General features: G+C 34.8%; 1 protein-coding gene across 7 annotated transcripts in view; it reads right to left on the reverse strand.

The window, feature by feature from the left end:
- SBF2 (SET binding factor 2) overlaps positions 1-20,829 on the reverse strand; it is a 685,303-nt gene that overhangs the window by 302,774 nt on the left and 361,700 nt on the right. For all 7 annotated transcript variants that reach the window (XM_077113970.1, XM_077113972.1, XM_077113966.1 and 4 more), the window contains 3 exons: positions 9,929-10,051; positions 8,542-8,652; positions 6,800-6,905 (listed from right to left, as the gene is read on the reverse strand). In XM_077113970.1, the coding sequence (XP_076970085.1) occupies positions 6,800-6,905; positions 8,542-8,652; positions 9,929-10,051 (340 nt within the window). The remainder of the gene's footprint in view (positions 1-6,799; positions 6,906-8,541; positions 8,653-9,928; positions 10,052-20,829) is intronic.

The following is a 20,829-nucleotide window of genomic DNA, read 5'->3' on the forward strand; positions in this document are numbered from 1 at the left end:
ATCTAACAGATATATACAGATCATTACATCCTAAAACACCAAGATATACATTCTTCTCTAGCACAGGCATGTTCTCCAGGATAGATCATGTGCTGGGACACAAACTGAGTCTCTATAAATTTAATAAGATTGAAATTATCCAAAACACTTTCTCCAATCACAAAGGAATAAAGTTGGAAATTAATAATCAGAAAAAATCCAGAGCTTTCACAAATATATGGAGATTAAACAACAAACCCTTAAATAATCAATGGGTTAAGGAAGAAATTGCTAGAGAAATCAGTAAATATCTGGAGACGAATAATAATGAGAATACAACGTATCAAAACTTATGGGATGTGGCAAAGGCAGTGCTGAGAGGGAAATTTATTGCCCTACATGCCTATATTAAAAAACAAGAATAAGTGATATTTGAGGATTTAACTGTTCAGTTGGAGAATTTAGAGAAAGAAGAGCAAACTAACCCCAAAGCAAATAAAAGAAGAGAAATAATAAAGGCTAAGGCAGAAATAAACCAGAGAACACTAGAACAAGAGAAAGAATCAACAAAACTAAAGTTAGTCCTTTGGGAAAATCAATAAAATTGATGGTCCCCTAGCTAGACTAATGAAGAAAACAGAGAGGACACAAATAAACAAAATCAGAAATGAGTGGTCATTACTACAGATCATGAAGATATTAAAAAAATCATAAAAGAATATTATGAACAACTATATGCCAACAAACTAGACAATTTGGATGAAATGGAAAAATTCCTAGAAACACATGAATTACCTATACTGACTCAAGAAGAAATAGAGGATTTCAACAAACCAATTATAAGTAAAGAGATCCCATTAGTCATCAAAACTCTTTCCACAAAAAAAAAAAAAAAAAAGCTCAGGATCAGATAGTTTCACAGAAGAATTTTACCAAACATTTCAAAAAGAACTAACACCAATCCCACTCAAATGCTTCTAAAAAACTGAGAAAAAATGAATGCTACCTAATTCATTTTATGAAGCTAAAATCATTCTAATACCAAAATCGGATAAAGATGATACAAGGAAATCAAACTACAGAACAATTTCCCTAATGAACACAGAGGCAAAAATTAGTATCAAAATATTAGCAAATCCTATCCAATGCCACAATAAAAGAATTATATAACATGACCAAATGTGATCCATACCAGGAATGCAATGATAGTTCAAAATAAGAAAATCAATCAACATAATACAGCACATTAAAAAATTGAAAAGGAGAAACCACATGAGCTTATTATTTGATGCTGAAAAAGTGTTAGAAAAAATCTAGCATCCATCCCTGATAAAAAAAATTAGGAACTGAAGGAAACTTTCTCAATTTCATAATGGGCATATATGGAAAACCCATAGCCAGCATCATACTTAATGGTGAGAAACTGAAAGGATTCCTCTTGAGATCGGGGATGAAACAAGGATGGCCATTATCACCACCATTATTCAACATTGTATTAGATGCACTAGCTGGAGCATTAGACAGGAGAAAGAAATAAAAGGCATCCAAATAGGAAAGTAAGAAATAAAACTCTCATTATTTGCAGATGACATGATCTTACATTTAGAAAACCCTGAGAAATCTACAGCAAAACTACTTGAGCTAATAAACAAATTCAGCAAAGTGGCAGGATACAAGTTTAATGTACAAAAATCAGTAATGTTTCTAATACACAACCAATGTCCTACCTGAGGTGACAGCTGAGGAAAAAATTCTATTCAGAATAGTGACCAGAAGAATCAAGTAAGAATAGGACTTATACACAGAATATTTTAAAAATTGCTAAAAGAAACAAAAATGACCCAAGTAGACGGAAAGTTGAGCATCATCAAGATGTCAATTCTACCCAAACTGATCTACAGATTCAATACAATACAAAAAAAAAATCCCAACAACCTAATTTGAAGATTTGGAAGAGCTGGTTATCAAATTTATATAGGAGGGGAAGAGACCCCAAATAGCTAAAGATATTCTAAAAAAGAAGAGTGAACTGGGAGTGCTATCACTTCCTGACTTTAAAGCTTATTATAAAGCCACAGTAATCAAAGCAGCATGGCATCGACACAAAGATAGAAGAACTGACCAGTGAAACAGAATCAAGAGTGCAGAGATTGACCACAAAATTTATGGACATTTGATCTTTGATAAGGCCCCTGAATCCACTGAACTGGCACAGAATAGTCTTTTCAATAAATGGGCATGGGAGAACTGGACTTCAATAGTCGAAAGAATGAAGAAGGACCCCTACCTTACACCCTATGCAAAAATTAATTCAAAATGGATCAAAGACCTAAATGTAAGAGCCAGTATCATAAAACTTCTGGAAAAAAATATACGGAAACATCTTTAATACCTAGTAATAAGAGGTAGCTTCTTGAACTTTACACCTAAGAACTGTGAAAGAAAAAAATAGACAAATAAGAACTCCTTAAGATCAAGAGCTTCTATGCCTCAAAGGACTTTGTTAAAAAGGTGAAGAGGCAGCCAACTCAATGGGAGAAAACATTTGGAAACCATGTATCAGACAAAGGCTTGATATCCTGTATACATAAAGAAATTATACAGCTCAGTGAAAAAAACAAACAATCCAATTATAAAATGGGCAGAGAAAATGAATAGGCATTTTTCTGAAGAGCAAATACAGATGGCTATAAGGGAAATGCAAATTAAGAATGGCTGCTATTAAACAAACAGGAAACTATAAATGTTGGAGAGGATGTGGAAAAGTCACTGTTGGTGGGAATGCAAAATGGTTCAGCAGCTATGGAAGTCAGTTTGGTGATTTAGTTTTATTTGCTGCCCTATGATCCAGCAACACCAATACTCAATATATACCCAGAAGATTTGACGGCAGTGACACGAACATATATTTGCACACCAATGCTCATAGTGGCACTATTCACAATTGCCAAGAGATGGAAACAGTCCAGGTTCCCATCAACAGCTAAGTGGATAAACAAAATGTGGTATATACATACTAAGGGATATTATGCAGCGTTTAGACAAAATGATGTCCTGAAACATATGACAACATGGACAAACCTTGAGGACATAATGTTGAGTGGAATAAGTTAGACAAAAAAGGAAAGATACTGTATGAATGATTCTGTTATTATGACTCTGGTAAAGCCTCCAGTGTTTTGGAGCAGCTAGAAGGAAAAATCTGAGATGAGGGAATCATAGCCCATGATAAACTCTGGGACCTGTTCTATAGCAGCTTGTAGAAGTGTGCTTTGAAATTTATCGCTTTCTTTTTTTCTTTGAATATATATGCTATATTTTACAACAAAATGGTAAAACAAACAAAAAAAAAACTATAGGCAGCTATAGCAATATTAGATAAATTAAATTCCTGAAACAAAAAATTTGCAAATGTTTAGTAACATAGCTTACTATTATAGCAGAGCTGATATTTGTAACAACCTTTTACTTGATGTTTTGAGAATGCACACAGTTTTGATATTTAATCAAATGGTATTTGATTTGTTAGTGTTTAATATTTAATATTTAATATTTAGATAGTGCTTAATACTTAGAATTTAAGAAACTCTGATATCTGTATCTACAGATTTTTTTCCTTCCTTGCTTTAATATTAAATTGTTTTATGAAACACATAGTACAAACAGGCTTTACAATGATAACTTAGACATATATTTTCAAATATGCCTATGGATAAGCTAAGTAAGATATCCATTTTAGGTGGTAAGATTTTCATAAGTTAATTATAAAAATATCTGCATCTTTATATTTTCCTTATATAAAGAAAATGTTTAATAATATAGGTCATTACTATAGCAGTGCAGATATTTGTAAGGACTTTCTACTTGATGTTTTGAGAACATTCACAATTTTGACAGCTGATCAAATGCTATTTAAGTTAGTGTTTAATATTTAGAATTTAAGAACCTTCTATCTGAATTTGTAGATTTTTTTCCTTGTTGCCTTAATTTTAAATTGGATTCTGAAACTTACTGTGCAAACTCAGGTTTCTCAATGATTATATGGATACTTTATTTAAATATTCCTATGGTTAAGCTAAGATATGCATTTTTGGGGCTCCTAAGTGTATTGTTTGCCTTCCTAAATAAAAATATTTTTTTAAAGTGTGCTATTTAGTTTCCAAATATTTGCTATTTTCTAGAGATCTTTCTGTTATTTACTTTTAATTTAATTTCCAATTTCCAATAATTATTATGACTTCAATTCTTTTAAATTTGTTGTGACTTGGTTTATGGCCCAGAATATCATGGCAAATGTCTTTCCATATCTCTTACCCTTGAGTATTTTTCAACTTTTCTACCCATACTTCATTTTGGATATTTTCTTTTTCACTGGTTTTTACCATTAACAGCATGTAATCTGATATTAAGCTCATTTATTGAATTCTTAATTGTATTTATTCTATGCTTAAGGTTAAGAATTTCTCTTTTTAAAAATCATAGTCTTCGATCTAGTCCAACATTATCAATTCTGACTATGAATCTCTTTTACTCTTTTATGCATAAAACTTTAACATTTGTGTCTAATATATTTACTTTCTGGAGTTCTTATGGGTCTTTTATATTGTCTATTAGTTTCTTTCATATAGTTTTGGTTCCTATGTTCTTTGTCATTTTTTATCGAGTTATGGGCATATATATGCAACTTATAAAAACATTGGAGGCGTAGAATTCTATATTTTTTGAGAGTGGATTTACTTTTACTTCTATAAGACGCAAGTGACAGTAGTATCAAAAATCACCTAAATTTAACTCAAGGGAATGAAGTGATTTCAATCTCTATGCCAGTTTCTGAGGGGGACTATCTACTTCTAATTCACCTACTCCTAGGTTGTCGTCCTTCACGGCACCAACTCAAAGCATGACAGAACGGAATCTTTCTTGGTTAAACCTGAACTCAAAATTTTCTCTTCTCCCCCAAAGGAAATCAACAGTGCCAGTCAGCTTTTCTCAGCCACTTCTTCCAGAATCAGTAAGTACCCTAGGTAAAACATGGTTTTGAATGCTTGGCTCATGTCTTAGGCTACCTTCTTATCCCAGATCACAGCCTGATAATTTTTCATTGCCTCTGATGGCTTTAAGAAGATGTTATTTATACTTGTATAATTTTTATAGTTATCACTGTTCAGAGGGTTAGTCTCAATTACATAAGCAACAACCACTGGAAGAGAGGTCCAGGTTTATAACCTTATAATTTATTTATATTAGTTTTTCTAAAATAGAGTGTCACTGGTATTTGGGGGAAAAATTCTTCCTGGTGCAGAAACATCCTAGAAAATACGGGATGTTTAATATCCCTTGTCCTGGGCACTGAACACTGGTAAGAACACCCACCCCACTTGCATTGTTGTAAAAACGCAAAGCCTGAATGATTTATATATAATTTACTTTATATAAGGAAAACAGTAAGTACAAGAGAAATTATGGATATGGAGGATGTGAAATAATTTTATTTGTGCTGTAACTTTGTATTCTCCTTTATGATAAATCTTTGCTTTGTCTGGCCACTTCTAAACAAAGTGAGGTATACAGCCACTTCTAAAAGTAGAAATGTCATATGAATGGGGCTTGGCTAAAAACAATTAAGTCCATGGCTAGCAGGGATCACAGATAGGCTGTAAGATAACTCATTAATCCCCTAAAATTATTTCCAGAATTTTGTGGGAAGAGGGTTTAATCAACAGGATGTTCTCTGGAAAAATAAATATCACAGGGACAGGTAACTTATTTCACACATTAAAGAAAATGGCTTTAATTAAACTAAGATTTAGTTGAGATGACCTGATGAGCAGAAACGTTCAAATGGGAGAAGAGAAAAAGAGAGACGTAAATTTTTAAGAGTTGAAACTCCTGGGGGAAGGCAGGTATAATGGGGAAGAACTACTCTTTTGGGACTGGTATCAGCAGTCATCCTTGTTAGGATATTAAAAGACTATACTTTTACTTACACAAGCCTCTTCTAAGTCTTTCTAAATTTGACTGATTGAAGCCAAAGCAGAAGAGTAAGGATGGGATCGTTAACAAGAAAGGAGTTACCCAGCTGAGCAAGGATAAAAATTCAACATGAGATCAGAGGGAAATAAGAGGTAGAATTTTTGAGCAAGGAACTACGAATTCCATGAAAGGGCACAATATGGTCCCTAAGGAAGGTAAGGCTTCAACATAGCCAGAGAACTAAGTTGGAGAAACAACTGACAAAGACTGACTCAAATAGAGCGGAACATTCATAAGGAGGATATATAAAGGATAAATGAGAGGTATCATAAATGGGAATCTCTGGACATTCCTAATCTGACTTAACTTACAAGTTATGTTACTTCTGAAATGCAGTATATGCTGCTTCCTCTGCAGAGGACCCTTTTTAGTCTCCACCCTCCAATTCTCCATCCTAATCATTGCTGAAAAATTAGAGATGTCCAAAGACAGATGGTAGAATGAGGAGAATAGGATTTTCCATTTCGTCTGATAAGATTTCTACAAAAGCAATACATCTGAGAAAAAGCAAAATATACTACCTCCTTCTCTTTTAAAGCATAAAGAAAGTATCTTTCCAAAAGTCTAATTGACCCGTGAGCAATAAAAGTTTAGGTTAAAAATTTTTTTAATGAATTCTAGGTAAGATTAGGACTCACAACATTATTCCTAATTTATATGTCAGGTACTTATTTAATGGTTTGTTTTATATTTTCTTGATTCATGGCAGATGATGTGTACTTAAAATACAACTTTTCTTTTAGTAGGTTTCTGCAAAAGGGCATTATGAACCCAAGAAAAGACATACCCAACTGCTGGAACAGGAGAGCCACACTAGAGCCTGTGACAGGAAGACTATCATGTAAAGGAGTCTGGATCAGCTGTCTATCTCCTGCACCCAAGGAAAAGAGCTTCTGCAAAATAGAGAGGGAAAAACCACACACACATATACATAAATGGTTTCTTTTGAGATATATTTTTTTCTTAAGATAAAACACATGGTTTCCATATATAGGTCAACTCTATGAATACATTTCTATGATAATACTTATTCGCATTTTAGGGCTTAATATTTTCAAATCAAGAGCTTTGACCAAGAATAGAGTTAACTTCAGAATAACGATAGGGTGATGTACTATCAATTAAGTTATTTTGGCCTCTATTTTTTAAGTTTCATTGTTCAAAAAAATGAGGAAACTGTAAAAATCCTTTTGAAATTCAAATTTAGAGCAGATGACCATATAAGATCCAATTAACAGATGCAAAGGACAAGGTATATTATAAAACATTCAAGTTAGTTTGTGCCTATGTCTCACCCTATCAAAAATAGTACAAAAAAAATTCAGTAAAGTTGAAAATTTAGTAGGGATGAGATGCAAAAATCAATAACAATCATACTTAACTAAAAATGCAAAATGGTTAAGTCAGCAACATCCCATCATAGTAAAGGCCTAAAACAAGTCTGCTTCTTTAACACTTAGGCCCAACTCAAACTAAATTAACATTTAATATTCTGTGCTTGGAAAAGAAGTAGGAGAATGAGGAAGAAGAGAAAAGGAAAGAAAAAAGGATAAAAACTGAAGAGTAACAAAAGATCCTGGAAAAGACAGAAGACAGCTAAAAAGGCAAAGGATAAGGAATATCTTCATCAGAGTATGGGAAAATCATGTGATTTTTAGAGGAATGTCCTCTTTCCCAATATTATATAAGAGTAAGAAAGATAAATTATAAACTATTACAACTAAGCTTATTTTTCTTCTTGAGAGATAAATATGAAAATCTCAAGACATATGAACACATGATCACTTTGAGAAAGTTTTATTTCAGTACGAGTTTATTGACCTTATATAAGCCTTAATCTATCTATGACAAAATCCTTGGGAAATTTTAAGGTATAAATTATACTTTTCAAGGAAAACTTGTGATTTGGGACAATGGTCAACATTACTGTTATTAAAGGTAGCAAGTTGAAATCACAAAAATAAGCCCTCTTCTTTCAAAACTTAAATGAAACTATTCTAATCAAGATTGCACACACACACACACACACACACAAATGGTTTCAGGACTAGACTTAAGTGCTGTAATTTAGGGAAATGAAAAAGTAAATGAATATATTCAGAAACAGTTCTAATGTCATAAATAATTGTGTTGAGAGTTTTCTTAATGTTCTCTTCTAATTTTTAGCACTCAAAAATTTTTTCAATTACGTTAATAAGAGCAAAATTGTAGAAGAAAGAGTTAGAGAGAAACATTTTAAAGTTCAATTTAAAAAGCGTATTTTCAAGAAAACTTAAGACTAGATTACACACCAGTAATGCTATGTGAAAGGTGAGCCCTGTGTTAAAATTAATCTTGTGAACTAAGAAAAGAATGGAATTTTGGGTCTCTAGATGGCAGATCACAGGGCAATGCTTTAATTAAATTAGGGTCTCTTAAAAATGAAACATATAGAGAATTCTTTTTTTCCCCCTTTCTTCATAAATTGAACTAACAGGGTCAGGTAGGGAAGGAAGAGGTCCTCTCTATTTTTCTTTCTGTTCTATTTACCTGAGACCCTCCAGTCGCTGGGACAAGGCAAGCACAAAGGTTTGCAATAAGACTTTCCAAGGAGACATTCAAATTGTCCACATATACAGTATAGATCAAACCCAGGCAAGCCTGCAAAGAAAAAGATACATGTAGTCACTTCCCAGAAAAAGTAAACACTAAAAATAAATAGTTGTGACATGTGTTCCTAGGAAATTTTCTCTTTGAACAAAGTAAAGTATAATTTACAACGAGCATGGGATAAATTATAAGCAGCAAATGTTATTAAGTTTATTAAATTTTCCTCTAGACCAGAAGCTCTAAATGAGTTTCTGAAATGAGTTTATAGAAAGCAGAAAACATATAACGTGTAAAACAGGTATTTTTTCTCCAATAACCACTCAATAAATCTGTGGGGCTAACACTGTTTTTATCTCCATTTATTTTGTAAAGCCCCAAATTTCAATCAAAATAAAAATTTAGAAAATTTATCTTGTTTTGTGTCTCTCACAAATTTAGGACACTTATTCTCCAGAAAAAAATTAACATATGAATTATTCTAAAGGATAGCAAAATATATAAATTAGAGCAAAGATAAGAAGATAAATGCTGAAAGCTCAGACGATAGGTAATAAATGGTAGACAAAATACAATCGTTATGAATCTTTCAACTTACTGAAATTTGTAACTGAAAAATTGGTTTTAGGAGTCACCCACTGTTACTGAAATTTTAACATTAAATTAATTTACCCAGATTAAACATAATTTCAACAACATAGACATATTTCAGAAATTACATGCTAGTACAAACGTTTCTAAGTAAATTAATTTTTTCTTGCAATTGAAAATTTGTCTAAAAGAAGAAAACAATATTTTAAAGCTACGTTGAAAGTAGTATAGTTAGGATAACCTGAAATCTCAAATACCCATCCAATTAACTTGAATCTGGATCCAGCACAGGAAGGTGAATAAACGAAGAGAAGGTTTTTATTTTAGTAATGTAATGAAACTTGCTATAGGTAATGGAATTATTTCTTTAGGATTTGTACGTTTAGGAATCAATTTTAGAACAAACATTACATCCTTAGAAGTTTAAATAATCACATTAATTCACGCAAGTCTTTATTTCAAACAACAGGAATTGTTTCCTGTATACCTTTATTTTTATTCTATTGGCGAATTCCTAAATTAATCAAAAGACATATATGTACGTATTCTTATTTTTCTGGAGGGTGCATGGTTCGGAAATTGAACCTGGGTCTCCCGCATGGAAGGCAAGCATTTCTACCACTGAGCCACCTGTACACCCCACTAAAGATATTTTAAATACAAAAAACTTGTTACCATGGTTCATTCAAAACAGATTTATATATAATACAAATTAATAATGACAACATAAGTTCTTTACCCTAAAAATTTCTGGATAATCTAATCTGGATACCAACACCAGGCTTTTGGGAGCAAACACTTCTGCAGGCTGAATTAAGCCAGATACTTCCTCTTCACCTTCCATTCCTTCCTTTTTTGTTCCCTAGAAAAAGAAACACTGTAAGCAATAAACAGAATTTCCTAGTTTGGTAATTCATAAGAGACAGATACACCATATACTTTCAAACAATATAATTTACAGAAAATCCAAATGAAAATAAAGAATATAATTTGAGGAGAATCTAAGAAATTATGAAGTACTTATTTTTGAAAATTTCCTTAATTTCAGATATTTACTGCAACTTGCTTTGTGTGAGGTACCAGAGAGCAAGGGTAAATTAAGACATTCAAATTATTTTAAACAGTGACCCAATTAATTTATAATGACACTCAAAATATAAGTCAGTTTTCACCAGAATAAAAATTTGTTTTAGAAATAAGGCGCTAATTTTCCTTTTTATTTTTATGCTCACTCCAATCTTTCAAACAAAACTGACAATCATTTGAGATTCTAAGGCTTATGGAATGTTCAATGGTCTTGGAAGTAATGTATGATCAGTTCTAAAATTATTTTGCTCATAAGCAACAATTTTGTTATTTTGAGAAGAGAAAACACTTTTTTCCACAAAACTAAGTTTTGGGGTTTTTTTTGTATGCTGTATGGGGGTGAAGGGTCATTTTTTTCCACGTGCGAATAGCCTTATTGCACACCATTTGCTGAATTTTTGTCTGTCTGTTTGGGAAGTGCACGGGCCCAGAACCAAATGTGGGTCTCCCACATGGCAGGCAAGAATTCTACCACTGAACTACCCTTGCACCCATCTGCAGAACTAAGTTTTAATGATTAGACACTAGTTAGTGAAATAACCTTTGGAAAATTCTCATTTGTAAGTCAACAAATTGTTTCTATGCAACTACCACTGCCATAATATGAGAAGCTGTAAAGTTTTAAATAATATTTTTTAAGTAAAGCATTCAGATTCTCTCCACGTGATATTCTAAGATTCTTCCTTTGGTCTCAAAGGTTTTTTTTTTGTCTGGAACTTAAATTTTCTGTAGCACATAATCTAACTCAACCTGTCTAGATAGCTCATTTGGACAACTAAAAAACAAGGAGCCCAGAATAAGAATGAGGGTCTTTAATTCTGCATAGCTTAATGTAATGCCTGGATACATCCTAGACTATATTAGGCAGATAATAAAAAAGTATTGGCAATAGGGGGAACAAATGTTAAAACAAATTTAGAGTGAAATGCTGGTGATCAGTGAGGGGGATGGGTGGGGGGTATGGTGTATATGCTGGTTTGAAAGGATGACAATCCCCTAGAAAAGCCATGTTTTAATCAAAATCCCATTTCCTATTCAATACTGTATGTTTGAAATTGTAATCAGATCATCTCCCTGGATGATGTGATTTAGTCAAGAGTGGTTGTTCAGCTGGATTGAGTGACGACATGTCTCCACCCATTTGGGTGGGTCTTGATAAGTTTCTGAAGTCCTATAAAACAGGAAACATTTTAGAGAATGGAAGAGATTCGGAGAGAGCAGAGAATACTGTAGCACCACGAAGGAGAGTCCACGAGCCGGTGACCTTCGGCGATTAAGAAGGAAAACGCCTCCCGGGGAGCTTCATGAAACCGGAAGCCAGAAGAGAAAGCTAGCAGATGACGCCATGTTTGCCACGTGCCCTTCCAGCTGAGAGAGAATCCCTGACTGTGTTGGCCATGTGCCTTCTCACTTGAGAGAGAAACCCTGAATTTCATTGGCCTTCTTGAACCAAGGTAACTTTCCTTGGATGCCTCAGATTGGCCATTTCTATAGACTTGTTTTAATTGGGACATTTTCTCAGCCTTAGAACTGTAAACTAGCAACTCATTAAATTCCCCCTTTTAAAAGCCACTCCATTTCTGGTATATTGCATTCCAGCAGCTAGCAAACTAGAACAGATTTTGGTACCAGAAGTGGGGTGCTGCTGCTGCAGTTTGCAAATACCAAACATGTGGGAATGGCTTTTTGAATGGATAAGGGGAAGATTCTGGAAGAGTTGTGAGAAGCTTGATAGAGAAGGCCTAGAATGCTTTGAAGAGACTGTTGGTAGAAATGTGAACTCTAAAGACACTTCTGAAAAAGCCTTAGACAGAAATGAAGTATGCGTTATTATAGACTGGAAGGAAGATGAGCCTTGTTTTAAAATGGCAGATTATCTGGCAAAATTGACTTGTGGCTTTGGTTGGAAGGAAGGTTTTAAAAGCCATGAACCTGGATATTTAGCAGAAGAGATCTCCAAATTAAATGTCAAAAGGGCCACCTGGTTTCTCCTCACAGCTTATAGTGAAATGCGAAAGGAGAGAGATAAGCTGAGAAATGAACTCTTGGGTACAAAGAAACCAGAAGTTGATGTTCTGGAAAATTCTGGGCTTCCAGGAAGGGAGACCCCAGAGAATAGTGCTCGATGTGAGGACCTGACCAAATGTGAAACCAGTCAGCCATTTCAGAGAAAGCCAGGATTGGACATGGAGTTATCCAGGAAGGATTTGGGGAAACTCCTTATGCCTGATGGGCATGATTCAACTCTACTGCATAGAAAGCCAATGAGAATGCTGTGGGAACTGTGGGAGCCACTGCCAGTCTGGACTGGGGGGATTTAGAGAAGGGACACATTGAAGGAAAAATAACTTCAGAGGCAAAACCATGGGGACTGAGGTCTGAAGTCAACAAGCCTCGGGATGGGAGAGTGGTCCCACCCAAGCCTGTGAAGAGGGTAAGTTTGCCCCAAAGGCAGAGGATGGGCCTTTCACCTTGTTGCAGTGGAAGAGTAATGCCGCCTCAGGCCTTGGAGAGGGTGAAGCACATTCCTTGTGGTTTGGGGGGAGCCTGGCTGCCGCCACACGGAGGGGTTGAGCGTGTGCCCCAGAGATGGCAGAGAGCTTGGGTGCGGCCCCAATGCTTGGAGAAGGTAGAGCCAAGAGAAAGGTGGTCTTCCCAATGTCCCCCAAGGTTGCATTTGGAGAGAGGCAGGCCTCTGTGTAGGCCCTTGGAAAGGCTGAGGATAAATGACTCTCAGACTCTGAAATCTGATGAGGACTTTGCCCTGTGGGTTTTCAAAACTGCTTGGGTCCAGTGACCCCTGTGTTCGTTCCTCCCTATGGAAATGTGTATATGTATCCTATGACTGTTCCTGCTTTGTATGCTGGCAGCAAATAACTTGTTAAGAGTTTTCAAAGGTCCAAAGTCAGAGAATAGTTTTGCCTTAGAACAGACCATGCCTGTAACTAACTTTGATAGGAGTTTGTACATTTCTAGCTTTGTATTTCATGCATATTGCTACTGAAATGGCTTAAGGTTCTCTGATATTGCTATGGAATGAATATATTTTGTATACAGGGAAAACATGTCTTTTTTAAGGTCCAGAGGGTGGAATGTGCTGGTTTGAATGGATGTATGTCCCCTAGAAAAGCCATGTTTTAATCAAAATCCCACTCCCTATTCAATACTGTATGTTTGAAACTGTAATCAGATCATCTCCCTGGATGATGTGATTTAGTCAAGAGTGGTTGTTATACTAGATTAAGTGACAATATGTCTCCACCCATGCACTAGGGTAACTTTCCAGAAACCTACAACCTCCAGATGGGTCCCTGGACCAGATAAGTCCTGAAACCTAGAGAGCCCAGCCTCTCCAGAACATCAGATTGTTCCATCTCCCTACTCCATATCAGTGACAGATCCTTCCGACATGAAAAAATTAGAATGGCCTTAGCCCAAATACCCCTAAAGAGAGGGATAGAAAGATCAAAGGTGATGGTGGAGTTCCACAGAGAAGGTAGGGTTTAACAAACAAATATGATTGCTATATCATTAAATTTATATTTCGTTTAGTCTCCAGTATCTTGTTTTTAAATTTTTGATTTTTTTAAACATAATAACATGCAAACATGAACATTTTTACCATATGATCACTCCATTCTTGGTATATAGTCAATAACTGACAATATCATCACATTGTTGCACATTCAGCATGATGATCACTTCTTAGAACAGTTGCAATAATTCAGAAAAAGAAATAAAAAGAAAAAAGAGAAAATGATGAATATGCAACTTTGATATTAATAATTACTGATTATATATGTAGAATGGAATGATATCTTAATGTTTTGTTTGTTTGTTACATACCCTACCTCTTACCCCTCCCTCTCATTGATTTCTAGTATTTCCATCTACCCAATATATTTTAGCCTTTGTTTCCCTTATTTTTTTCTATACTCCTTATTACTCCCTTTCATTGATCATTAGCATTTCAAAATCTACTAAATTTATTTTAACATTTGTTCCCCTTATTATTTATTTTTAATCCATGTTATACTCATCTGTCCATACCATAGATAAAAGGAGCATCAGACACAAGGTTTTCAAAATCACATAGTCACATTGCGAAAGCTATATCATTATACAATCATCTTCAAGAACATGGCTGCTGGAAAACAGCTCCACATTTTCAGGCACTTCCCTCCAGCCTCTCCAATATACTTTAACTAAAAAGGTGATACCTGTATGATGTGTAAGAATAACCTCTAGGATAAACTCTAGACTCTGTTTGAAATCTCTCAGCCATTGATACTTCACTTTGTTTCATTTTTCTCTTCCCCCTTTTGGTCTAGAAGGTTTTCTCAGTCCGTTGATACTGAGTCCCAGCTCATTCTAGGATTTCTGTCCTATGTTGCCAGAAAGGTTTACACTCCTGGGAGTCATGTCCCATGTAGAGAGTGGGTGGGCAGTGAGTTTGCTTGTTGTGTTGGCTGAGAGAGAGAGGCCACATCTGAGCTACAAAAGAGGTTCTCTGGGGGTGACTCTAAAGCCTAATTTTAAGTAGACTTAGCCTATCCTTTGTGGGGATTAGTTTGATATGAACAAACCCAAGATTGAGGGCTCGGCCTATTACTTTGGTTGTCCCATTTGCTTGCAAGAATATCAGAAATTCGCCACATGGGGAAATGAATTTTTCCCCTTTCTTGTCATTCCCCCAAAGGGACTCTGCAAATAGTTTTTTATTCACTGTTCAAATCACTCTGGGATTTATCAGGGCATCATTCTGGACAAACCTACAAAATCTCATGTCATACTCAAGGTTCTATGCACTTATGGTGTTCAATTAAACTGTTCACATAAGCTATATTAGGAAATGCACTAGTCAAATTATAAATTTTGTACCAAATAAACATTTTTTTGCTGCAGTCTTACACATAAGTTAAAGTTTTAAAATATGAATTACGGTCTATTTTCCACACTCTGCAATATTGACATTCCTTTCTTCTTCCTCATGCAAAAACATTTTTTAACTTGTACATTTAGTCACTACCATTGTACACGCTAGGCATTCCCTAGATTATACCATCTCAGTCTTTATCCTCTATCTTTTCTTCTGATATCATTTGTGCCCCCAGTCCTCCTCCCTCTATCATTTCCACATTCAGCTTCATTCAATGTACTAGCATTATCGTATTACAGTTAGGTAGTATTGTGCCATCCATTTCTGAATTTTTACACTCAGTCCTGTTGCACAATCTGTATCCCTTCTGTTCCAATTACCCAGTATCTAACCTATTTCTAGCTCCTGATGGTCTCTGCTCTTAGCTGAAATTTTCAAAGTTCATTCACTAATGTTAGTTCATATCAGTGAGACCATGCAGTATTTGCCCTTTTGTTTCTGTCTAATCTCACTCAGTATGTCCTCAAGGTCCATCCATATCATTACACACTTCATTTTATTCTGTCTTACGGCTGCATGATATTCCATCATATGTACATACCACAGCTTCTTTAGCCACTCGTCTGTTGATGGATATTTTGGCTGTTTCCATCTCTTGGCAATTGTAATTAATGCTGCTATAAACATTGGTGTGCAAATGTCCATTTGTGCCCTTGCCCTCATGTTCTCTGAGTAGATACCTAGCAATTGTATTGGTGGATCATACGGCAATCCTATATGTAGCTTTCTGAGGAATTGCCAAACTGCCTTCCACAGCGGTTGTACCATTTGACATTCCCACTAACAGTGGATAAGTGTGCCTCTTTCTCACATCCTCTCCAACACTTGTTTTTGTTTTATTGATAATGGTCATTCTGGTGGGTGTGAGATGATATCTCATTGAGGTTTTGATTTGCATTTCCCTAATAGCCAGGGAAGTTGAACATCTTTCCATGTGCCTTTTGGCCATTTGTATTTCCTCTTCTGAGAGGTGTCTGTTCAAGTCTTTTTCCCATTTTGTAATTGGGTTGGCTGTCTTTTTGTTGTTGAGTTGGACAATCTCTTTATAAATTCTGGATACTAGACCTTTATCTGATATGTCATTTCCAAATATTGTCTCCCATTGTGTAGGCTGTCTTTCTACTTTCTTGACGAAGTTCTTTGATGCACAAAAGTGTTTAATTTTGAGGAGTTCCCATTTCTTTCTTTCTTCAATGCTCATGCTTTGGGTATAAGATTTACCCTATTATAAGAAACCACCTCCTATTATAAGATTTATAAGATATTTCCCTACATTTTCTTCTAAAAGCTTTATGGTCTTAGATCTAATGTTTAGGTCTTTGATAAATTTTGAGTTCATTTTTGTATAGGGTGTGAGATATGGATCCTCTTTCATTTTTTTTGCATGTGGATATCCAGTTCTTTAAGCACCATTTATTGAACAGACTGTTCTGCCCCAGGTGAGTTGGCTTGACTGCCTTATCAAAGATCAATTGTCTACAGATGAGAGGGTCTTTATCTGAATACTCTATTAAATTTCATTGGTCAGTATATCTATCTTTATGCCAGTACCATGCTGTTTTGACCACTGTAGCTTCATGATATGCCTTAAAGTCAGGTAGGTTGAGACCTCCGACTTCATTTTTCCTTCTCAGGATATTTTTAGCTATTTGGGGCACCCTGCCCTTGCAGATAAATTTGGTTTTTGGTTTTTCTATTTCAGTCTCCAGTATCTTAGAGCAGCTAAAAGTAACAACCTAAAATTGTGGAATTGTATCTATACCAAACTATGAAATCTGTTCTACAACTAATTGCTGCAAGGTACTTTAAAATTTATTGCTTTTTTGTATATATGTTATATTTCACAAAAAAAAGAAAAAAAGGAGTCGAGTGGATGATGAAACAATATTTTTTCCTTCTAGCCTCCTATAAACTGGAGTGGCTAGAAGGAAAAATCTGAGATGATGGTATGGTAGCCCATGACAAACTCTGGGGGTCTGTCCTGTAACTACTTGTTGAAAAGTGTTTTGAAAACTATTGCTTTTTTCTTTCTTTGCTTTGCATATATGTTATATTATACAATAAAAAAAGTTTAAAAAAATAATAAATGTTCAAAAAATAAAAGTAAGGTAAAGCACTGAGATTCTTACTAGATACTCTAAGATTCTAGGACATTTTTCTCAACTGGAATCCTTTTCTCTTTCCTTTTCATTAATCAAAGTTTCAGCTTAAAATCTATCTTCCTCCCAGAAGGCTTTCCTTTCCTGCTTTTTCTTTCTTTTACTTCTCAGAATGGTCCACCAACATATATACTTGCTTATATTTATTTATCCTGCCAAACCTCTCCCCCAAGTGCCACACTGGAATATCCAGCTGCCTAACTTGCCATCTCCACGTAGATGACTCACAAGCAGCTAAAATATGCCCAAAATATAGCTCCATTTTTTCTCCTTAATCCATACTCTTCCTGCCATTTACTTACCCCAAATCATGGCAATCCATCCTTCCACTTGGGAAACCAAAAATCTTGATTCCCCTCTCTTTCACAGACTATATGCAAACTGTCAGCAAATTCTGGTAGCTTTATTCTAATGTTTTACAAATACCTTCAATTATGTGAGGTATTGTGTGGATTATTGTAGGAGTCTCCTTTCATCTCCTTTAATTCTCTTTACCTCCTTGTTGCTTTTTGATCATGCTAGATATGCTTCCATCTAAGGGTCTATGTACTTGCTCTCTGCTCCTTTGCCAGGAATACTATTTCCACATATATAATTTAATAGGTAATCCTTTCATCTCCATTAGGTTTTAATTCAAGTGTTATCTGCTGTTAGTCTTTGCTGGCCACCTTACCTGAAATTGCAAGGCCCTAATACTTCCTAAACTCTTTTCCTGCTTTGTTTTTTTCTCCATGGTACCATCCAACATCTTATCCATTTTATTTATCTTGGCTTTTGATTCATCTATTTCCTCTACTAGAATACACTCCAGAAAAAACAGGATTCCTGTCTGTTTTGTTCATTGGTGACCTCCCAGTTGTTAAAACAAGAGCCGGGCACATGGTTGATACTTAATATTTGTTCAATGCATACCTGCAGGAATAAATTTTTGGGGGGAATGGCTTTCTGGGTATTTTATCAAAGAAAATCTTTTCCCCATACTCAAGGAAGTCAAGAATTATATTTGCTATTTCCTTTAGAGCCCATACAGTTTCTAGCCTAGGGCAAGTATTAGATGTCTGTCGAATGCACATATCCAAAGGGAACCATCGTTTGCTTTTTATACCTGAATAAAGCCCATAGCCTCTTGAAAGACTTTTGCCACAAAACAAATGTTTAAATTAGGTTGGTTCATTTCCGCCATCCTCTAAAATAATAAAAATGTGACGAATACGAATTTACCAAAAATTTCGACACAAGGAATCATATGCTTTACGTATTACTAACAAATTTAAAATGACAAAAGAATGACTGAAATTCTTGGAAGAGCTAAAGCTATCCACACTTTTATGTGATTGTGACAAATGCCCTAGAGAACAATTAGAAATGAGTTTGACTAAGCAGATAACCATTTCAAACAAATGACCATAAACCTACTTTGACGAAAATATGAATTACAATACATTGGTCATTTCTTAGCACTGTTCCCTAAGTTAAACACTCATTAAATGGAATAGTTATTAACAGGAAGGAAAAAAGTTCCAATTGTAATGTAAATCAGTCTCATGTAAAATTTATTTCATTTTTATTGACATCACTTTTTATTACAGATTTTGATCTGTGTATATACACTATAAATCACAGGACTTTGTGGTTCTTAATTCCAATAGCTCTCCTATGAGACTGCAATGTCCCAAGATTAAAGAAAAAATCATATAACTTTTTTCAAAGCAAAGTGTACCACTATGATTAAAAGAAAGCTGCAGATTGTGAGGTAATAGAGATTTGTTCAAGAGACAGTTCATTTAAAGGTAATACTGTCCCTCCTATATACATAGCTGCAAGAATATCTTTTGTGTAATAATTATATAATGATACTGATTTATTGTGTGTGTGTTTTACGATGACAGAATTTTGTATATGTGAACAGACATGGTTAGGCAGGAAATTTATAGCCTGTAAATGTAAGAAATGTTATAATAATGCTTTAAAGTTTAATATTTTAATAGTATAAAACATTTTCACTTAACTGAACAATATTTGCAAGCCTTCTTCTAACCTATTCCTTGTTTTTATTAGGTACCATTACAGATACAAATTTACATTATACATTGTTTAATGAATTGTCTCACACTGAATTGCAAATATGCTTTATCTTTTATACATATCATAATCACATGCCATAGCATACTTATTTATAGATATCTATTAATACTATGAATTACATCTGCTAGTGGGATTTCCAACTTCTGTATAGCTCAGATTCCCTAGAACAGCACCTAGAATAATCCCTGTGCTTCAATACTGTGGGATAAATTAGTACTCACAGCAGTACTCATACAGCAGATAGAACAAGCATTAGAACGTTTATTCTACCCATTATTCAACTTGAACACTTCAGCCTCATCTTTGCTTCATTCTTGATCCGTGATTTCCACAAAAAAATCAACAGCCAAATACTGTCCCTTCCACATGCCAAAAGAGTTTTTGCATCCGATATATTCTCTGTGCCATTCACTTTCAGCAATACCATTTTCATACAAAAAATCTTCCTACAGAATTTCTTCCGTAGATTTAAAAAGTATGAGGATAAAAGGAATTATGCAAATAAGAAATTCTCAGTTCTAATCCTCCTTTTTCAAATGTAATGTATTTCAGTACACAGCTAAACAATTCAAGGACCTGAAAACTTTTCAGAAATAGGAATAAAGGACTATACGTAGTTACAAAATTCTGCAAAGGTCTGAAATAACCCACAAAAAAAATTCATTTCTTGCAAAATAATCTATTAATCAGTTTGAAATGCCTACATTATAAAATTTAGCATATTGTTACATTGGTCTGGTAAATAATGAATATATGAGAAATACATATTTTAGATTACAAGCTGTTCAGATAAATTAGGCCACTAGTGTTTAGTTCAGAATAGAGTTTAACTTCAGCAAAGAGAATACCCTTCAGATTTTCCTTTTCAATACCTCCTAGAACTTCAGCAAAGAGAATACCCTGCAGATTTTCCTTTTCAATACCTCCTAGGCTCCAAAGTATCCTGAATTTAGGATAGATTCAATTCAGATTTTTGGCCAGAAAACCCCGTATTTCAGGGGCAGATAGTCCAAAAACATGGCACTTAAAAATATATATACATATATATATTCATAAAGCATCATTTTCCAAAGTATTTTCTGCTAGAAATTAACAGATATTCGCAAAAGAATTTCCAAATCAAATAATTTTAGAAACAATAAGGCCAATTTTAAAAAGGATATTTCCTCTTTTGTTGCTTAGATGTGGCCTCTCTCTCTAAGCCAACTTGGCAGGTGAACTTCCTGGGACATGATTCCCAGGGGTATAAATCTCCCTGGCAATGTGAGACAGGACTCCTGGGATGAGCTGGGACCTACCTAACATCAAGGGATTGAGGAAGCCTTCTTGTCCCAAAGCAGGAAGAGACAAATGAGACAAAATAAAGTTTCA

The sequence above is a fragment of the Tamandua tetradactyla genome, chromosome 8 (assembly GCF_023851605.1).
Source record: "Tamandua tetradactyla isolate mTamTet1 chromosome 8, mTamTet1.pri, whole genome shotgun sequence".
In the NCBI taxonomy this organism is placed as follows: domain Eukaryota; kingdom Metazoa; phylum Chordata; class Mammalia; order Pilosa; family Myrmecophagidae; genus Tamandua; species Tamandua tetradactyla.